The sequence below is a fragment of the Heptranchias perlo genome, chromosome 4 (assembly GCF_035084215.1).
Source record: "Heptranchias perlo isolate sHepPer1 chromosome 4, sHepPer1.hap1, whole genome shotgun sequence".
Lineage (NCBI taxonomy): Eukaryota > Metazoa > Chordata > Chondrichthyes > Hexanchiformes > Hexanchidae > Heptranchias > Heptranchias perlo.
Window position 1 is genome coordinate 84,325,928 of NC_090328.1, and position 22,993 is coordinate 84,348,920.

The 22,993-nt window shown below is 42.9% G+C and overlaps 1 protein-coding gene across 1 annotated transcript in view; it reads right to left on the reverse strand.

The window, feature by feature from the left end:
• LOC137321076 (A disintegrin and metalloproteinase with thrombospondin motifs 19-like) overlaps positions 1-22,993 on the reverse strand; it is a 464,190-nt gene that overhangs the window by 299,042 nt on the left and 142,155 nt on the right. The window contains exon 8 of the mRNA XM_067983256.1: positions 22,750-22,855. Within this exon, the coding sequence (XP_067839357.1) occupies positions 22,750-22,855 (106 nt within the window). The remainder of the gene's footprint in view (positions 1-22,749; positions 22,856-22,993) is intronic.

Below are 22,993 nucleotides of genomic sequence, written 5' to 3' on the forward strand. Positions count from 1 at the left end.
ACTGTCACTAATCACTCCCATCAAACTAAACACCCTGAGAGCTGTGGTGACTGATGGGATATTGTGTGTGGGTCATGGATTGATGGATTGTTTTCAGGTTTATTGGGTAGAAGGTGGGGGTGTGGAGGGGGGGGGGTGGTGGTGGTCACCTTTTACTTTACAAAGTGAATAGTGGCACTGTGTCCTAACTTCTGGGCTGTCCGATGACGTCATTTGCCCTGCATGTGCCGGGCTTTCCACGAAATCAACTCACTGCCGTTCTCAAGGGCAATTAGGGATGGGCAATAAATGCGGCCTCGCCAGCAACGCCCACATTCCATGAACGAATTAAAAAAAATGAAGAGTGTGATCCAGGTCTAATGGGGAGGGGGAGGAGAATGTGACCCATTTCTCCGTCTGGACCACGTTCTCGCTCTCTTCCCCCCACCCCGCCAGACCTGGATCACAATCAACCCCACGCCCCCCTGCTCTGTTCCCTCCGGGCCCCTGCTTCCCCTCTGGCCTCCATCTTCCCCACCCATCCCCCACTCCGCCACTGTGTTTCTGCTCCCCCACCCGCCTCATGCTCCTGCTTCCTCCCCGCCCCGTGCTCCTGCTTCCTCCTCGGGTTTTGCTCTCCTCCCCTCTTACAACTACCTGCATCGGCTGCATTTTTGGAGCTCGGCATTCAAGCCACGCTTTTAGAGAACGGCAGTAAGGAGGGTCCAGCGTCATGCGCGTGGGCAGTTGGTCACCTGCAATGCACATACGCGACACGTTTGGAGTCCCACGCATGCGCGTCACCAAAAGAGGAAGTTTTCATTCCCTGTCAATATACACAGCATTCAGAATTGGTGCAGCCGTCTGGCAATGTTAATCCGATTGGCTTTGCAATAGTAATATGGACTCAATTTTAAACGTGAAAAGAAGCTTCTGACTGTCACATTGATATACTTAATCAAGGTTATTGAATGTGGTATTTACTACAAATGCAACCAACAGAACCCGTTACATGTGATCCAAATCAAGCATCAGTTCAGTTATAGTAATCTATACCTTAAAAAAACTAGGTTGATCTTATTGAGATTTTCGTCTCCATTTAAGAAGTTTCTCGAATTATGCCAAAAGGCAAAAGAGGATTTAGTAAATCTACCCATAAGTTCTTTGGAACAACTTAAGCCAAGATCCTAGCTAGTAAATGTAATAAAATTATGCCATGCAAAAATTATATATTTGAAATTACTTGTGCTCCAAATAATGACTGGACTGAAAAGTTCTTTAAGCATTAGATGGTTCAATGAAGCATTGGCCAATTTATATAAGGGCTTTCAAGGAAACCGTTTAAAGGTACTGCTCTTTGAATTTGAAAGTACATCCAACATCAAGTATGTACTCTGAAGGGCCCGTACCTATCCTAACTTTATTTTACTCATAGGGTTGTAACTTGTCTCTAAAAATCAATTTTTTCACCCTTAATATTTGTAAATGGGTATTTCTTTGCCCCAGTATTTCTGTGCCTCCATATTAATTTACAAATCATATGCATTCAAACATGACAGCTTCAGTAGGAACTGGTTCAATAAAAGCATGTTTCTTGAAAAATGGTAGAAATCACTGTTTAGCATGAAGTCTGAACTGACATAAAACTAATTTTCACCTATACTAAACGCTGACAGTTATTTTACTTCTGCTCTGATGTGCTGGTATCAGTTTGGATTGAAACTACTTAAAAATCCAAACCAAGGTTGACTTGCTTATCTTTTACCGACAGTATGCATGTCACAAATGCATAATTTCTATTAAATCAATGATTGGATAAAGACTCTTTGTGTCATGTCTTTTCATGCATTTTCTTAGTAATACAAGCAAAGGCCAAGTTGAAATTTTCATAAAAGGCCTGATTTGGTTACTCTCTGAATTACACTTAATATAAATATGAAAATTCTTGAAGTGCAACACATTATTTGCCATTTATAGGGGAAAAGTTTTCTCTGCACAGTCTGATTAACATATCACATTTTTAATATGCAGGTTTACAATTTAGTTTATTCATTATGCAGAAAAGAAATCTCCACCCCCTCTCAGTTGTTTGAAATAATTTACCAAGTTTTTCTTCTCTTGAATTTAGACCATAAGACCATAAGAGATAGGAGCAGAAGTAGGCCATTCGGCCCCTCGAGCCTGCTCTGCCATTCAATGAGATCATGGCTGATCTGATTTTTACCTCAACTCCACTTTCCCGCCTTTTCCCCACATCCTTTGACTCCCTTGCTGATCAAAAATGTGTCTAACTCAGCCTTGAATGTATTCAATGACTCAGCCTCCACAGCTTTTTGGGGTAAAGAATTCCAAAGATTCACAACCCTCTGGGAGAAGAAATTCCTCCTCATTTCCGTCTTAAACGGGCGACCCCTTATTCTGAGACTATGCCCCCTAATTTTAGATTCCCCCATGAGGGGTAACATCCTCTCAGCATCTACCCTATCGAGTCCCCTTAGAATCTTGTATGTTTCAATAAGATCTTCTCTCATTCTTCTAAACTCCAATGAGTATAGACCCAACCTGTTCAATCTTTCCTCATAAAACAACCCTTTCATACCCGGAATCAACTCTGAATCTTCTCTGAACTGCCTCCAATGCAAGTATGTCCTTCCTTAAATAAGGGCACCAGAACTGTATGCAGTACTCCTGGTCTGGTCTCACTAGCACCCTGTACAGTTGTAGCATGACCTCCCTGCTTTTATACTCCATCACCCTACAAATAAAGGCCAATATTCTGTTTGCCTTCCGGATTACCTGCTGCACCTGTATGTTGACTTTTTGTGTTTCATGTACAAGGACACCCAGATCCCTCTGTATCGCAGCATTTTGGAGTATTTCTCCATTCAAATAATATTTTGCTTTTTTATTTTTCCTCCCAAAGTGGATGACTTCACATTTTCCCACATTATGTTCCATCTGCCAAATTTTTGCCCATTCACTTAACCTGTCAATGTCCCTTTGCAGACACTTTGTGTCCTCATCGCAACTTGCTTTTCCACCTATCTTTGTATCATCAGCAAATTTGGCCACAAGACACACTGTTCCTTCATCCAAGTCATTGATATATATTGTAAATAGTTGAGGCCCCAGCACTGAGCCCTGCGGCACCCCACTAGTTACAGATTGCCATTTTGAAAATGACCCTTTTATCCCGACTCTTTGTTTTCTGTTAGTTAGCCAATCCTCTATCCATGCCAGTATATTACCCCCAACACCATGAGCTCTTATCTTGTGCACTAATCTTTTATGTGGCACCTTATCGAATGCCTTTTGGAAATCCAAATATACTGCATCCACTGGTTCCCCTTTATCCACCCTGCCCGTTACTTCCTCAAAGAACTCTAATAAATTTGTCAGACACGATTTCCCCTTCATAAAACCATGTTGACTCTCCTTGATTGTATTACGAGTCTCCAAATGTCCTGCTACTACTTCCTTAATAATGGATTCTAGCATTTTCTCAATGACAGATGTTAGGCTAACTGGTCTATAGTTACCTGCTTTCTGTCTCATTCCCTTCTTGAATAGGGGTGTTACGTTTGCATTTTGTACCACTAATTTCATAAGTGGTACAAAACTTTTTAACTGATTTAAAATTTATTGCACAATTATTAGTAATAATTAATTATTGATCTTTTTACAAACACTTAACAATTCAGTGCATTACAGTTTGGAGTGCTGAGCCAAAATACATTAGTAGTTAGTGTGTGCCTCAAAACAAATGGCCACATTAAAATTCCATGCAAAGACTTCCCACTGTATTTTAGTGCACAGTGAAACCACCACGGACTACATATATCAACCTGTATGCCAAGTCTTTAATATTGTCTGACGAGAACTAGGTTTTAAAGAGCCCTGTCTGAAAGCTTCTTTCGGCATTCGATGGTTCACAGCTGCACTGGTTGAAAGCTGGGCCAAAGTCCTGGTCATTTTATATAAAGACCTCATCTTTAAACAGAGAAGAGCTAAACAAAAGGATACTATGGTGAAGTTGGAAAAAGAAAATATAACAGTCTCGTTAAAAGAAACAATCATAGATTTGATATTTATGACCAAAACTGTCTGATTGAAACCTTTAATGTGCACTGTACCTTGAAGTTGATAATATGTCCAACATGATTAAAATGCAACAGACATGAATCTGAAATGATGGTAATTCATTCAATTTCACCGTTATCGGGTCCCTTTTCAATAACAACTAAAATCTTTCAGCAGGATTTTTTTTAAATTAAAAGGATCAGTTGACCCACTCATTTTATGAGGTCATTAAGCTGTGGCTAAATTAAACATTGTTTCATATGAACATCCAAAACATGGAGTTCATATGTAAAGTTTTCTATTTTTGAATGAATTACTATTTTTGGACGTTAATTGTGTGTCCTTTTTAATTAACTGTGTGAGGTTTGTTGTTGGATTCGATAGTGTCCGATGGTGTTATTCAAGTCAGAAATCCAGGGCCCGATATTAGGAGGGCGGCGGGTTCGCAGCGGGGGGTCGACTGGGCGCGTGGGTAACGTGCCCAGTGAAATCAGGGCGCTCCGCACGGAATCGCAGGCTAATTCGAGCCACTTACCTTGGCTTCCGGGTTTCCCGCTGGTTAGCTGCGCGGCGGGCGGACTGCGCATGCGCAGCAAGGTCTGTCAGCTGGAGGAGCCCTATTTAAAGGGGCAGTCCTCCACTGACTGATGCTGCAGGAAATAGGAAAAATTACAGCATGGAGCAGCCCAGGGGGAAGGCTGCTCCCAGTTTTAATGATGCCTCACTCCAGGTATCATTGGATGGGGTGAGGAGGAGGGGGAGGACAGAGATCTTCCCCCCCGGTGGGCGGGAGGAAGCGGCCTGCCTCTGCCACCAAGAAAGCCTGGCTCGAGGTGGCAGAGGAGGTCACCAGCACCACCAACATATCCCACACCTGCATACAGTGCAGGAGGCGCTTCAACCACCTAAGTAGGTCAGCCGAAGTGAGTACACTTACTCATTCCCCTACACTCCGTCTGCCACATCACCGCCCCCACCCCACATCTCCTTCTGCACTGCCAACACTACTCTGTCACATCACCCCTCACACCCACTCAAACCTCATCCTCATCTTACCTGCACTTACTCACCTCGCCAGTACTCATCCCGCCATTACCACTCAACCCAATCCTCATACAATCTCATGACTCTATCTCATATTCACTCTCTCATGCATCTCTTTCACGGTCAGCCTCACTCAACCTGCCACTACCTGTGCTGCAGCCACAGGGCATATATCACATATGTGCAGTAGGAAGCGTAAGGCAAACGTGTTGTGAGCATGAAGGGGATGCACAAGGGTGTTTGAGGGTTTTTTTTTATTCGTTCACGGGATGTGGGCGTCGCTGGCAAGGCCGGCATTTATTGCCCATCCCTAATTGCCCTCGAGAAGGTGGTGGTGAGCCGCCTTCTTGAACCGCTGCAGTCCGTTTGGTGACGGTTCTCCCACAGTGCTGTTAGGAAGGGAGTGCCAGGATTTTGTCATGGTGTTTACCTATATTTAATTTCTGATCAACTCACATAACATATTATATTGTGATGTGGAGATGCCGGTGATGGACTGGGGTTGACAATTGTAAACAATTTTACAACACCAAGTTATAGTCCAGCAATTTTATTTTAAATTCACAAGCTTTCGGAGGCTTCCTCCTTCGTCACATCGTTCACCTGACGAAGGAGGAAGCCTCCGAAAGCTTGTGAATTTAAAATAAAATTGCTGGACTATAACTTGGTGTTGTAAAATTGTTTACAAATATTATATTGTCACCACTACTGACACGTCTTTGCAAATCTTGTCTGGTTTGTGCAATAATGCCATTTCTTGAGGATCACAATGAAGACCCACAACTGATGCCACCCATTGTGTCACTGCAGAGTGGGTGTAGGTGTATTTGCAGGGCTCTTTTGTGCAGATGACTGAGAGACGTCGGCGATGTCCCCGGTGGCACCCTGGAAGGATGCGGAGGAGTTGTTGAGGGCAGTGGTGACTTTGACAGCGACAGGTAAGATGATGGTGCTCGGGCCAGCCGGGAGCAGCTCGGCATGAAGGAGGCTGCAGATGTCCACGACTACATGTCGAGTGACTCTGAGCTTCCGTGTGCACTGCTGCTCAGAGAGGTCCAGGAAGCTGAGCCTCGGTCTGTAGACTCCAGACCCGCCCCGGGAATCCCGGATTTTCGCAGCCCTCCCGCCACGAACGCACCCGATCGTGGGTGCGAAAATCAAGCCCCCTGTTTCGTTCAAGATAAGGGATAAAACATAAGAAACATAAGAAATAGGAGCAGGAGTCGGCCAAACAGTCCTCGAGCCTGCTCCACCATTCAATAAGATCAAGGCTGATCCTCAACCTCAACTCCACTTTCCCGCCCGATCCCCATATCCCTTGATTCCACGAGAGTTCAAAAATCTATCTATCTCAGCCTTGAACATATTCAATGACTTAGCCCTCTGTGGAGAGAATTCCAAAGATTCACAACCCTCTGAGTGAAGAAATTCCTCCTCATCTCAGTCTTAAAAGGCCGACCCTTTATCCTGAACCAATGCCCCCTAGTTCATGAGTCTCCAGACATGGGAAACAACCTCTCAGCATCTACCCTGTCAAGCCCCCTCAGAATCTTGTATGTTTCAATGAGATCACCTCTCATTCTTCTAAATTCCAGAGAGTAAAGGCCTATTCTACTCAGTCTCTCCTCATAGATCAACTTATTCATTGCTCTCAGTGTCAGCATCAAGCACTTCCAGGTCACATATAGTGCAATTAGATGCAGAGTAAAGCTGCCTCTACTTTGTCCCAGCAATGTGCCTTAACCTCAGAAAAGATTCTTCTGCTACACCCGTGTGACATTTTCTCATTTCCTCTACCACTATGCTATGGACTCTCAGAGGGAGATGGCCAATAGAAAGGAAAATCTGGTGGGGTGTATAACGGCGACCAATCCTTTACCTCCTGTTTTGCGGCCCCATCAAAATTGAATTTTACCCCCAGCGTTTCTTAATTTATTGTATTTTTGGATTCTGTTAATCTACTATAATCTTGATATATCTGGGTTTTGGTATTTAAGCATTACTGCTGTCCTTGAAAGGCAACACCTTGTCCCTTACCAAAGCCTCCCTGTCTGGCTATACTTTCTAACACCTTCGACGGCCAAACCGCCACGGTTATGGTGTGGCCCTTATCATCAAGTCACACCTTGATCTCTCCCCCTAATCCAAAGGCACCTTCTCCTCCTTAGAGAACCTTGCCTTGTTCCATAATCACAGCCACCCACTCAACCTTGCCATCTCCCACAAGCTCTCTACTCCCGTGGTCTTGATCAATGACAAGGTAATTTCTGACAGCTTCCCTGTATCTCTCACCACCCACACCCCCACCCTCTTCCAATCCCACTTCCTTCTGCATCCATCCTTGGAAAACATTCTCCCCCAAGTCACTTACAGCTGCACTTTCAAGCTCCCAGTTGCCTAGCCTTTGGCCTTCCAATAACCACCATATTTCTACAGTTGTTGATTTGCTAAACCACTCCCTCACTTTCACCTCTGATGCCCTTGTCCCAGTAAAACTTTTAATCTCTCCCATCCTAGTCGTTCCTCCTGGTATGGCCCCCAATTTCACTCCCTCAAGTCCCAGGGGTGCAGACTTCAACATATCTGGCACACAACAGGTGTAGCCATCCATCACCAGATCTGGCTGTGACGATCCGGATTCTTTCCCCTCAGTCTGGTTCAGTAATAACTGAAGTCGAATACATTTTAAAGTTCAACACATCTTTAATAGCAGGGTTCTTAGTCTGCAGCATTGATTTGGACTCCTGATAGAGTCCCTCTATGCTGGCAGAGCAAGAACAAAAACATACAGAAATCCACACGTTTTTATACAGATGAATAGGGTTGGAACATACTTAACGAGGGTCAACACCAATCATAAGCCGGGCATAGGTTGCCATGCGGGGTTACATTATTTCCGGCCAATCATAAATAATCATGTGCTGACCATGCTGCTGTTAGACATCAAAGGGGATACTTCCTCACCTTCCAACTTGGAATGTTCTTCCCTGTTCCTTCTGTTCCTTATCTCCCAACCTGGAATGTCTTTCAACTTTGGCTAAGCTCGTTACCTATATTGATCTGCCATAAACATGGAGACATTCAGACCAGTCCTTGACTCACATCAAAGACCTATCATTGATAAGACAAGATGTGGAGATGCCGGTGATGGACTGGGGTTGACAATTGTAAACAATTTTACAACACCAAGTTATAGTCCAGCAATTTTATTTTAAATTCACAAGCTTTCGGAGGCTACCTCCTTCCTCAGGTGAACGATGCGATTTCCGCATCGTTCACCTGAGGAAGGAGGTAGCCTCCGAAAGCTTGTGAATTTAAAATAAAATTGCTGGACTATAACTTGGTGTTGTAAAATTGTTTACAATTGATAAGACAATGCAGGCCTGCTGACTAAGCAAACATATGGCCCAGCAGGAGGGCCAGGCCACTTGTATCAATCTCAGTTACTAACTAATTAACCCTTTCTAACCATTTTGCATTCTGCTTCTTTGCCACGTAGGCATTTTAATATTTTACCGAAAACTGACCACGTAGGGATTCTCAGCTGGACCACATCAATTGCTCTTGTGCTTCACTATCCTCTGCCAAAACCACCCACTACTCCAGGATCATCTTGGAATGCAAAGGTAACCCCGACTTCTTTATTCCATTACCAGCATACTCCTTAAACCCATCTCTCCTGCCCCCTTTCCACACCTCCAACAAGTGCAAGGAACTAATGTATTTGTCACCAAGGTTGAGATCACCCATTTAGCTGCCTCTTCTACTTCTCCCCTCTTCCTCTTTCCCACCAAGCTAAACCGCCCCCCGGTACCTCCTGCCCTAGCCCTGAACCTGCGTCTCTCTCTCTCTGGCTTCCCTCCCAATTCCCTTCATGCCCTCGCCCAGCTCATTTCGTCCATAAGACCCAACTCTTGCTCTCTTGACTACATTCCTATTAAACGGACCACCTGATCTCTCTTCCTGGCCCCATGTTAGCTGACACTGTAAATGATAGTACTATCCCCCTCCCCCTGAAAGCCGCTGTTATCAGCCCCCTCCTCAAAAAAAACACCCTTGACCCCTAGATCCCTGCAAACCACCACCATGTCTCCGATATCCTTCTCCTCTGCAAATTTCTTAAAAGAGTTGTTGCGTCCCAAATATGTGCCCATCTTTCTCACAATTCCCTGTTTGAATCTTTTCAATCAGGTTTCCACCCCCCCTAAAACACCAAAACAGCCCTAACCAAAGTCATTAATGGCATCCTTTGTTACTGTGACCGTGGTGCATTATCCCTTCTCATCCTCCTTCACCTCTCTGCGGCCTTTAAAATTGTTGACAACGCCATTCTCATCCAACACCTTTCCTCCGTTATCCATCTCAGTGAAAATTGCCCTCACTTGGTTGCACTCTTACCTATCCAATCATAACCAGAGTATCTACTGCAATGGCTTCTCTTCCTACCCCGGCAGTGTTACCTCCAGAGTTCCACAAGGATCTATCCTTGGCCTCCTCCTCTTCCTCATCTACATGTTGCCTTTTAGTGACATTATACACAGGCATGGCATCAGCTTCCACATATATGGTGAAAACACCCAACTCTACCTCTCCATCACTTCTTTTGAACCCTCCACTGCCTCTGTGTTTCCAGACGGCTTGTCCATCAGCCAGTTTGGATGAGTCAAAATTTCCTCTAGCTAAGCACTGATAAGCCTGAAGCCATCGTCTTGAGCCCCCATCACAAACTCCGTTGCCACTAAATCCATTACTCTCCCCAGCCATTGACTCGAGCTGAACCAGACTGTTCACAATCTTGGCATCCTATTTGACCCCGAGCCGAGTGTCAGATCCCATGTCCCATCCATCACAAAGACCACATACTCCACCTCCATAAAATCAACTGCCTTCACCCCGGCCTCAGCCTATCTGTTGCCGAAACTTTCATCCATGTTTTTGTTCCCTCCAAATGACAGTCCAATACTTTTCTGGCTGGCCTCGCATCCTCCACGCTCCAAAACTCTGCTGACTATATCCTCACCCATCACTTCTGTCCTCGCTGACTTTCGTTAGCTCCCGGTCCTCCAACCCCTCAAATTTAAAATTCTCATCCTTGTTTAAATCCCTTCATGATCTCACCCCTCCCTATCTCTGTAACTACCTGCCCTCCCAATCCCCATTAACTCTCTGTTTTTCTGACTCTTGTGCAACCCTGGCACTTTGCCCTACCATTGGTGGCCATGCCTATGGTTGCCTTGGCCCCACATTCTATAATTCCCTCCCTAGACCTTTCTGCCTCTCCATTGCCCTCTTCTCCTTTAAGACCCTCCTTAAAACCCATTTATTTGACCAAGTTTTTGGTCACCCCTCCTAATTTCTCCTTCTTTGGCTCAGCATTCTCTGATTTCCTTTCACCTCTGTGAAGCATTTGGGAAGTTTTTCCACATGAAAAGTGCAATATAAATTGTTAATGTTTAGGTAGTCAGTTATCTCCTTAAAACTGTAAGCCCTTGCAAAGAACACAAGTAGGCTTATTGCAACACATACACATTTACCACATACCTAATGCATTTTTAGTCTTCATAATAATGAAGCAGAATTTGTAAATCTTGACTATTCAAGGGAAGGTACACTGATACTGAGCAACAGAGCATGATCGCTCAGTGCCAAGAGTGACATGTTCAATTGCCAATTCCAGTCAGCATATGGTCTGAGGCCTTCCAAGCAGGGAAGTACCAGGTTATGGCTGGAGGGAAAAAAAACAAATAGCAGGAGGAAAATCTGTCTGGGGACATCCTCCTGGGCTGGTACCTTGAAACTCTTAGCAGCCGACAAAGGGGGGATTTGGCAAAGATCTGGAAGCAGGCCGACCATGCTCTCAACAGCAGAGCATTGAGTCAATTCAGATTTAAAAGTCATGAGAATAATTTATATTGGAAAATTAATTTTAAAACTCTTGACAATTTTAAAGTCTGAAGTGACTATTATGACTGATACAGTCCATTGGACAATGTCATTTTTGTTAATGGAACACCAGGAAACTGTGCTGAACATTATGCTTGATGAAGAATGTCTGTCTAATTGTTTCAATCAATCACAATCCTGAAACATGACATTTTGGTGTGGCACAATCTTACAAAGTAATTTTACAACAGCCCAGGGGCCCAGTAAGGGTGCAGTAAGCAAACAATTACTTATGAATAACTATAACTGAGTTGTAATCTTTGATTGCTTTATGTTGTGTATCTTTGGAAAATAGAACATAAGCTCATTTCTCCAGTATGCACTGGCATGTTTAGTTCAGAAAATCTCATTGTGTTCTAAATTTTAACATTGGACTATTAACTGTGAACATTAACAGCTGTTTAACAAAGTTAAGTTAAACATCTGGCGTCCACAAAAACAGAGCTTATGTCAAGTTTCGGATACACAGAATTCTTCATGACTAAACAATGTGATTCTTCCACACGAGATGTTCCTCTTCTTTGCTGCCTGTTTTGTGGCAGAATATCTGTACAGTGGAGCAATAGGGGGTGGGGAGGCCCAGGGCCAATTGGTTCAAGTTGTGACTGCGTCCTCTTAACTTGGCCAACTTGGTACGGTTGTTGAATTTCTTCTGGCATTTAATAGTAATATGAAGGTTATTGGATGAGCTGATCACTGCCAAGGCTACTTCCTTCTTGGAGTCTAGACCTCCTTCCCTTGGTGCTAAGAAGCTAAGTACTCCTTTCCTACCCTGTACCAATAACACTTCAGCCAGTTTAACGTTGTAGCTGCAATGAATTTTCCTCTCCCTCCCAGAGGCAGGCTCTCAATAGAGGACACTGGGAGCCTGCCAAAAATAGTAAGATGAAGTTGACCCAGGATAATATAATGGAATCATGGCAGGGTCGCACCGGCACACTTCTGATGGTAAACCCGCCATGGAGGAAAATCTAACCCACCACTCTAACATGATTCCTTCAACAGTCTGCGCTACATTCACATATTATCCAGGAAGAAACATGTATTTCTTGATCCCCCATTGTTCATAGTCATGCTAATATCACAATAGTGAGTAGTGTAAAATATAATATCCAGCTGACTGAGAAACATTGGGGTAAATTTTTAATGGCCTTAAAATGCAGTGAAGATGCAAATTTACCCCATTAATTACTGCTCAACTTGACTTATTTCTAATGCTGTTTTCAATTTACAACTGGTATCTGACTCAACTGAAGAGGTTTTCAGTCACCTTATTTACAACTGGCAGGTCAAGATAACTGCTTTTATTCTAAACATATATTTATCTCTGAAATTCATATCGGGTGAGGAATGCTTATAAAGCAGTGTTTCCTTGGTAACTGATGCCTTAGTCTTATTTGCTTGTTATGCCTGTTAAGTCAGAGGGTTGTGATGTGCTGAGTACTATAATTGCTGAACTATGGAGTCCCATTGATCCTTCAGTATCCAGATTTTAAAATGGAGTCTCAGAACAAGGGTATCCATCTCATTATGCAAGCACCATCTCAGGTATTTAACTCTCCAACACAAGTTAGTTATGAAGTAGCTACTGAAGCATAAATATATATAAAATATAAATTCTTAAATTTGTGAAGCTGAATTCTTCCTGTGTTGCTTTTTGAAAAAGATCGTCCAAGCTTCCCTAAATGCCACAATTGCAAAAAGGCATGTATCACAGCTTGGGCACATGGCTAGGCTCGACTGGTCACACAACACCCCCTGAGAAATCAGAGCCTGTCCTTTGAAGACCTAGAAAGGCATCCCTGGAAGACCAAGAAACACTTAACTCTCGACTGTTACAGATCTCAGACTCTGATCTCAGACCCCAGAATAATGGGATCTTCTCTGCCATGAGGGGAGCCGAGGACCGAGAGATGGAGATGCACAATCCATCAAGCAACACTCTGAAGAAGCACAATATGATGACGATTATGGTTTTTATTGCTATTTTGTGGGTTTGATCCTGCTCAACTCTGTACTGATTTCTGGTTTGAACAGCCCAAAACATTCCTGACATTCCATTTTTGTACCTTTAGTTAAGTTTATGTTGTGTTTATCTTAGGCGCCTCATTTCTAGCTCTAGTTGTTGGTGTACTCCCTGGGCTTCTTACACTGTTAATGATCCCTGTTCTCTTACAACTGATTGCATATTTTTCCATTTCACATTCCGACAGTCTTCATTCTTCATGCCCTGATGGTTAGGTTGTCTGTATCCCGGTCTATCAACACCTGTCTGTTACACTTAGGTTTTAATGGCTATCTTTTCCCTAGTGAGATGCTGGGATCACTATGAAAATTCATACTGTTATGGCTGGTCATTATTATTGACTGATTATCTAACTAGAAGCAGCATAAAGCAGCTTGGAATTCAGCTCACACTTTAGATCAGACCAAATAATGCAATATTTTCTCCTGAAGCGGTTATTTTCTTTTATACTACGACATTAAAGTAGTTCTTTATTCCCATCTTTGTTGCTAGGGTTGGTAAGGTCATAATGTTGCTCAATATTTAGAATTGAATCCAGTAAACATTATGTTGAATCATATGTTACAACTAGGGAAGATAATGTCAAAATGGAATTCATTATCCATCTTTCGGATGAGATGTTAAATCAAAGCCTCGTGGTGTGGAGTAAAGTGACATTGTTTTGTTGAGTGGATGATTTGCCCATACACGAGTGCACTGTGAGCTAAAGAACAAGTTCTTATACCAGACTAAAGCTTGTTCACTAATGGTAGTCATCACATTTATACATTTGTATTATTTATGCCAAGGTTTTGTTTATATATAGCTTAGCCCAGCTTCACTTTAGTAAGTATGATTTTGTGTCCCTTATTGTTGGGAACTGTCACATTAATGATTTTAAAAAAGAGAAAAAAAGAAAGATACTTTATTAAAACTATTTAGTAAATTTTCATCTTCACTGCATGGACTGTAATCTGGAGGAGCTGATTGCCTACCCATTATAGAATCCAACACTGGGCAGATTGTATAAAGGGAAGGCGATCCACTCAGCCAGATTATTGCCCATGCAGTGAAGACGAAGATTTACCCCTACGCCTAAGCACGTGCATGACTGATTTTTGCACTTAAAATACTAGATTGGTATTCTATTTTATGGCCACATCTGGCCTCCAAAAATCATTAATATAGCTGAAGAAAAAAAGGTGCTATGTAAGGACTGGTCTTATTTTTGACTCATTAAAATACCTATAGCTACTACTTGGCAGATCAAAAAGCCAGTAGTCTTCAAAGTATTTACAGCTTAATTTCAATGCAGAAATTGTTGCCAAGAATAGCTGCGCAGCTATATCTTTAAAAATCCCCCACCCATTCCCATGCCAAGCAGAAGCTAGAGAGAAGAAATAAATTGGAGCAACAGTCATTCATGAGCCTGCTTCCCATGCTACTGGCTGATTCAAGAGTAAACAATTTTACAACACCAAGTTATAGTCCAGCAATTTTATTTTAAATTCACAAGCTTTCGGAGACTTCCTCCTTCCTCAGGTAAATGTTTACCTGAGGAAGGAGGAAGTCTCCGAAAGCTTGTGAATTTAAAATAAAATTGCTGGACTATAACTTGGTGTTGTAAAATTGTTTACAATTGTCAACCCCAGTCCATCACCGGCATCTCCACATCATGATTCAAGAGTGGCATTGATAAAAACCTGAAGGCAAGTTGCCCACCCGTTCTTCTGGCCACAGGCGTTTCTTGGAGGAAATGGAGGTTTTCAGAAAGAAATACATGTCTGCAACAAAGCTTATGCTTATACTTTCCACTTCTGCAGTTTTGAAAGGGCAAAAAAGTTCATCATTAAAAAAAATCAACAAATATAAATAGGAAGGCTTGTTCAACCACAGAAATACAGTATTCCAAAATGCTGCTGTACTGCCTAGACTTTCCAATTGGTGTTAATTTAGCACCAGTATTAACACGTTTAAAATAAATGGGTTAGCACCAGCAATAAGGTAATGCTGATCGGAAAATCTTGACCTTAATGTTCCAACGTAATTACAACAAAGTGGTCAGGCATTTACATCTACGTTTCCTGAAATAGTCAGTCCCCAGTCTCGGCCGCGTGGCAAGGGCAAAGCAGAGAGAGAGCTAGAGGAAGCGAAAGAGAATAAGAAACATAAAGAAATAACCACCCCAGGCCAAACGTTTATTTCCTAGAAGCCGGTACAGAACAACATGGATGCAGAATGCTTACCACACCCTTTTTGCTGCAAAATGGTGTGTGACCTGGATAAACTTGGAAGAGGGTGGAATTAAAACTGTAGAATACTCTACACATATAGGGGGTGATTTTAAACCCCAAGAAGAGATGGGTTGGGGGCGGGTGGGAGTTGAAAACAGTTTTTTTTGGGTCGCAACCGCAAAATCTTTGGACTTGGCATTCCCAGTGGGAAGCCTGTACTTTTCCGCGCCGACGTTAAACCCGGAAATAAAGCCGGGTTGCGGTCAAGACCCAAAAAACAACTGTTTTCAACTCCCACTCACCCTCAATCCACCCGTTCTTGGGGTTTAAAATCACCCCCATAATCTCTCTTCTCTAGATCTCTGAAGAGATCAGATAGAACTGGAAGATAAAGTATTGAGATCAAACACCATTGTGAACAATTCAATTGTAACTCATCTGGTGTTTCTGTAATTCGAATGAAGTTCTTGGACTAAATCTCTGACCCAATGCACCAGCTTCAAGCAAGGCCATTCATCCTGATGATTGATCATAACATTTTGTGTTCTGAGAGGTGGACCAGCAACTCAGAACATAAATAATGCCCTCAGACAGAAGATCATTCATTTCATTTTCAGGGTTGTTTGTCACTCAATCCCCAAGGTGATTTTGATCCATTGTAAGCAAGACCATTGAATGGAGTACCAGGTGAAAGGAAGTTCTATCTTAGGAAAGAGAAGAAAACACAACATCCATCTCACCACATTTGATTTGTACAAGAATGGAATATCATTGTTTGCTTTTGTACGCATCAGATCATTCTGGTGCCTAGGCATGAATGAAGAACACATGCTGCATACAAGGTGTAAGTTAACTCAACAAACCTGACATCTTCATTCACTGTACTATAAAGTCTTATCCATTCAGACCTAGAACTACTAAACTGGTAGAAGTGTTTTGCAGTTTGCTTTTGTCTATATATTCATGCAGAACAGGAAGAAAACTTTTACACGTTTTTTGCACATTTATGTACGTTAATGGCACACACATAAGTAAGTAAAACGCTGTCCAGTATCTTTGGTCCAAACCTACCATAAAACCTACTGTATTTGTTGCACTTGTGCAAATGTTTCATGCTGAATAGCAAAAGAACAACTACACTGATGCTTCCAGAACTCTGCAGATCATAAAATAGATGACTTATGTCCTGGGATTTAGAGTACCAATTCTATTTAATTCTGGTTACTTGCTGGACTTCTGTTCATCTTTCCCTTTTTCTAATATCTGTTCCCAATGCATCTTTACAGTTTCCTGACACATATCATTAAGTAGCTGGCGGTTCAATTTTTAAAATTAGAATAAATAATTGCTTCAATTGCACTTTGTTTCAAGGTTCAAGTAATATTAACTACGTGGCACTATTTAAAATGATGTAGAGAATGGGTTTGAATTTTAATGCCTGCAATTTATCTTTTAACTCCTACTTAGGTTCCAAAAACAGAAACACTTTAATCTTAAATTACGCATTGCAGTAAAATTCTTAGTTGGCTGATTCCACTAGGAATTTTCTCTTGCCAAAGATCATGGGGTCAGCTCCAGAGAATGTAGTGTCCTTTGCTTTTTAATCAGACATAACACTGCGTGGGCTTGCATTATCTTACTTAACTTTGTTTAGGAAGAAAATTAGGCACTCAATCCAATTACATTAAACTATTCTTAATTCACTAGCTTCAGTGATATAATTTTTCCATGACAGTATTTTTTCTCCCGAGGATTAATTGACCTCAACAATAACCTGTAGCATAAGTTCCAGAAATTTTGTCACAGCTGAATATTGCTGTTATGTACATTCCAGTTGCCATGACATGACAAATCCCTTTCTAGTTTATTTGGCAAACTAACAAATAGACAAGAAGTCATCCAGGCCTCATGTCTGTTCATTATGTCATCCAAGCACATTTGACCGAATAGATAAATTGTTTTAGGGTTTGTTATGACTAATAATTACACAATGCAACTGGACTATACAATTAATGCATTATGATAAAGACAAATTTGTTTCTTGTTAAAGGCAATTAGTCCAAGAAACTCAACATTCTGATTGTGTCCAAGAATTTTTCATGAACATGGATTTGCTCTGTGTTTTGCATCAAAGCCTTCTCAAAATGTATTAAAGTATCTGATACAATTACCCGAACAAAGTTCAGATCATTTTGAAATGCTAACCCATAATCCTTTTAAATAAATAAGGTGCTAACTGGATTTGACTACACTAAATAGTAAGATTGGGAAACCACGAAGATGATCTTCTGTGTGAAGTGACTTTTATGGATCCTATATACATGTATTCTGCACTACAATCATTTCATAACAGATAGTTGTACTATTCATCTCCCTTCCCTCTCCTCTACAGACATAAACACAAATGTATTTGTATTTTTCAAGGTTTCATATAATTCAATTTTCTTCAACTAGGAGGACAAAATTCTCTTGTGGCTCAATGCCATTCCAACCTCAGGCAGGAGAAGCACTTTTCCGTAGAGATTGCCCATGTCAGTCCTTCCTGTACTAATGTAATGGTTATCCTTATTATTTTTGCTGATACAAGTACCAGCCTCAAGAAAAACATGTAATATCACTTTAAAATTCTTCCCAAATCGAAAACAGGATGGTAGCGATCGGAAAATGGTTTTGGCGGCCATTCAATATTTCACGGAGGGGAGGTTTTTGCTTGGCGCAAAGAGCTCCCTTCTGGAGTGAGTGGGAGCTTCCTCTACAGATGTAAAAAGGGGCGGAGAAGGGCACTGCGCCATTTTATGGCCTGTGGCTATGCTGGACGCTGAGTCACCAGCATGCCAATGGAAACCTGGAAGGAAGGAGGCCTCGGATGGACCTGCAGGCCACAGAACCTTTAAAAGATCTGCAGATTTTCCAGGTAAGTGTTTCAGGACTTTTAAAGGCCTTTCCACTGATTTTTATTTTGCTATTTTTGTACTGCCGGCCTTTAGACTCCTATGAGTCTTTGTGCCAGCTTTTATTATTTTTTTTTGGCCACAGCACCCTTTATTCTCACCAGACGGTTTGCCATTAGGATCTTCTGAGCTGATATGGTCAGAGGAAGAGGAGTTATGATGAGCTGCTTAAGAGGTACTCTGTACCCTCAACGGCACCTGCATTCCAACAGCTGGAGAGGTAACATGTTTCACTTTGGTAGGTGTTTAGTTGGTGGTAGCTCCTTTTCCCAAAGGTGGCTGCACCAGCAGATCTCTGGTGGCATCACTATGAGGTGTGAATGCCTGAATAACTATTCTGCTAGAAGGTTCTTCAGAAGTATCCCCATCACAGCATGTCATGCTTTATGTGGTACTGCATGAAAGAAGGCATGCCACGGTGATCAGATGCCAGTGTTGTCTATTTGGCCACATCTGCCAAGATGCCACCAGTCATTTCTGCAGACCCTGAAAACTCTTCCTGGTAATGACCATGAGAACCTGCCTTTTCAAGGGCTAGGTCAACAGAGATGCCAAGTTGTGCCATCTGCCGTAAGGCCACCTGCAGCTACCAACCAGCCTAGGGCTTGCACATGTGCAAGGTCAGTAATGGTCAGCTGCAGTCTGAAACTTGGCTGCACTTTCTTGCAGACATTCTGCAATACTGATCTATGGGACAGTACTGTGAAGTGGCGCAGAAGGCAACTCTCCTTGCAAGCATCCCATGCAGCACCACTTTGACTTCAGCAGCAATCAAAGAGGATACCAGGTGCTGGGCTGCACTGTCTTTTGTCTAAAGACTCATGCCTGCATCTAGGCTTCCTTTCCTTTCAACTTGGCCTGCCTTTTCTTCTGCCCCATCAGCCTTGACACTCACTTTAAATGTCCCCAACCCTTTAACATATACACAATTTTCCTCTCCTATTAGTGGAGCCTGGCAATGCCTTACATGGCAACAATACAATCTCATTTCGGGGAGAACCTTGGAAAATCAGGACTGTGAGGCCTATTGCCACCTCACCACCCTACCAGGATTATCTTTTCCTCCAGCACCACTGGGATCACCGCTGTCTGCTTCTTCACTGCCCACTGCATACATATGGCGGGGAGCAGAGGTCCAGCAGATTTTTCTGCTTTCTACCACACTTACCGCTGGTTCCTGGGATTGCCATGTGGAAGGTGGCGGTAGGCCCTGGAAACCGATGGTAAATACCCAAGTGGAGGAAGAGGGCCTCCCCATGCTGCATCACCAGGATTGTGCTCTTCACACTGGCAGGATCACTATTGACGGGAGCCCGTCATGCATCTCTAATGAGCCCCAACCCAGGACAATGGAGGAACGGGCAAAAACTCTGCTGAAACTTCACCTCAGTCCCTTGGCTAATGAAACACAGTGCCGTATTTGTCATTTTACTGCAGCTATGCACTGGGCTGATGGTTTCATAAAAGTATCCATTATAACCATTAGATTTTTTTCCTGATCAGCACATTGTACTTGTGTCCCATTTAACACTTTCTTATTTGGTTCCTCCCATATTAATTATTTTATACCTATCCACATTGGGCCACATCTGACGCCAATTGGTCCAGTTACCTAAAATATTTACCTTTGAAATCTGATTGCCTTGCTACAAATTATTTGATCTGCTCCCCATCCTTGTTCAAGTCTATACATATGAAAAAAAAGTAAAGATCGCAAGACAGACCACTGGGATACCCCACTTGTAACTCTGTTTCCTGTCTGTGAGACAACTTTGTATCCAGTGTTATATTTTATCTCCTATTCTGTGACTCAGACCTAACTAGGTTGCATGTACACAATCACTTAACTTCTCTTATTCTTGATCTCTGACTTCTGTTGACTCTAATGAACAGCCTTCTTACAGTGCACCCACCAACATTTCTAATATCCAAGTACTGTTCAATGCAACACAGTTGACTGTTTCAAGTGCAACATCATCACCTAATGACCCCTTGTGCCCTTTCAATATCACAAATTCTGCTGCATTTCCAGCATAAGCTTTACTGGAAAAAAGTACTCTTCTGGCTAAATTCGAGAAACTGATAGACACAGTGGAGACAGATTCAACCCAACACATCAAGCTCTGATGACTAACAATCTTTTCAAACTAAATGTGCTCTATCTTACTTACCAAGCAATAATTTGGAGATTTATGTTATTTAACAGTATTCGTGATACTGATCAACAAATGACAATACAGATGAAACCTCATAGTCACCAATTCCCAGTACTGCATTAGCATTTACTGGCTCATCTGTCACCGTACCACTCTTTCTGCACCACTAATTTATTTTTCTTTTTTCATTCGGCTTTCTCTTTCAAGTATTTCTTGGGGCAAACACTGCGGGTGAAGTCGGTCTGTGCCAGAAGCACAAAACGCGCTCATGGCAAGTTTCACACCACACTCGATTGTTTGTTCCATTTACATCAATGAAAGAGAAACTCCGGCACGTTGTATAACGGGCTGCCGACTCGCTATAAGCTCATTTCACTCCTAGTGAAGACCACCAGCACCCCCATTATATCTCTTCCTCCTTTACCATATTAACACTTCAACTTTTGTGCCATAGCTAGTACGTCAGTCTACTTTATCCAATTAAGTACCTCATTATCCATACCATTTCACACATTTCATCATTTGCAATGTGTGAAAATCCTAGTCTTTTCTCCTAGTTCTAAAAACGTTCTGTTGCATTACTTCATAATTTATCACACTTTTCTCTTTCTTTTCCTACATGAAGAGGTTTAATGGTGAAACTGTTGATTATAAACTTTTATTATATTACAACATGTACCCTTCAGGAACTACCAATGTTAGAATAATATTAGAATTTTATTATTGTATAACTTGGCTACTGATCTCAAACCTTGTGCCGTGAAATATAGGGCTCAATTTTGAAATGGTGGCGGGTTGGCAGCGGGGGGGGGGGGGTGAAGGTGCGCGTGGCAAACCCGAATAAAAAAAACTTAACGATCGTTTCCGACGTGATCGCAATGTAATTGATGGTGATTAAAGTTCAGGTTTTGCGCCCGGCAGCCAGACTGATTGCGGTGGAACAGAAGATTGGGGTGGGGGGAGAGTGGAAGATCGGGGGGTGGGGGGGGGGGGGGAAAGAGTGGAAGATCAAAGGGGATTGGGAAGATCGGGGGGGGAGAGGGGAAGATTGAGGGAGGAAAGAGGGGGCAATCGGGGGGGGGGGGGGGGAGAGTGGAAGATCGGAGGGGATTTGGAAGATCGGGGAGGAAGAGAGGAAGATTGAGGGAGGAAAGAGGGGGCGATCGGGGGGGGAAGAGGGGAAGATCGGGGGAAGAGGGGCAAATCGGGGGAAGAAGGGGAGATCGGGGGGGAAGAGGGGGAGATCAGGGGAAGGGGAGATCAGGGGGAAGAGGGGGAGATCGGGGGGGAAGAGGGGGAGATCGGGGGGGAAGAGGGGGAGATCGGGGGATATCGGTGGGGGGGAAGAGGGGGAGATCAGAGAGGGAGACTTCGGGGGCTGAGAGGGACATCGGAGCAGGGTGGAAAGGTAGGTTGATTTTGTGTTTTAACATTGTGCAATGGATTTTTTATTTCATTTATTTGTGCCTGATCCGGCCCTTCAGGCCTGGTTTCACCAGACATGAATCAGAAGCCGTGGGGCTTTAATTGCCAGCGGAACTTTCGGAATCGGGACGCCTGTGCACACACAGGTGCGTCTGTGGGAAACTCAGAAGTCGGCGGGTTGGAGCTGGCTTTCGAACCCGCTCTGCATTTTTGCAACTTTCGCAGCCCCCCCGCCCCCAACGCACCCACAATTTAAGTTTAAAATTGAGCCCATAATGTTTAATTCAAAACAGTCAAGACCATAGACACAATAAGAAACTTGTTAAAAAGATAAACTCAGAACAAGGTGACCCAGTAGCATAAACAGTCGAGCACCTGCCTCCGCACCAGGCCACTGCCTCAAGTCTTAGGTTTGACCATCACTTGAATCTATTGACCTCTGTTATTTTGGGAAAGAATAAATATTAATCATGTGTGCCTGTTACAGGCTGACCAAAAGGAGACATTAAGGCGCGAACTAGGTACAGGGAATGATCCCTGCGCCGGAACGGGTAGGTCCGAGGCCCATCCAATATTGGGCCTCGGGCCTCACTGACATAAGACCAATGATCTACAGATAACTGCTGGGTAACCCCAGGCAGCTCGCAGACAAAGAGGATTTCAATTTTGGGCCGCTGCGTCGCCGGTGGTTGTCAGTGTCAGAGACCACTGGCAGCATCGCCATCTGCGGAATTTAGGGGCCATTATCCTTTCTATAGTAAATGTTGATGAGTAAGATGCCCATTTTATACCCCGCCTGACTTTCCTTTCCATTCAAGTCAATGTAAAGGAAAATTAGGCAGGGTGTAAAACGGGTAGCCGACCTACTGCCATCCGCTTCCCACCCGATGGGAACAGTTAAAATCAACTAGTTATTATTGATTCTTACTTACTTGTGACCCATCTCATGAGCAATTGTAAAGGCTAGATTCAGTCCATTGTCCTCAGCAAGAACACACTTCCTTTTTTCACTGCACATCCCACTAAGGTATGCTATACCTGCCAAAAGAAAATACATATAAAGACAAAATAAAAACAACAATATAGTAACTCATACTGGTGAATACAAAAGTCAGTAATAAAGAAGTTACATATTTTTATAAGTAATAAAGGGAACAGTTTGTAGGTAGTTTAGAC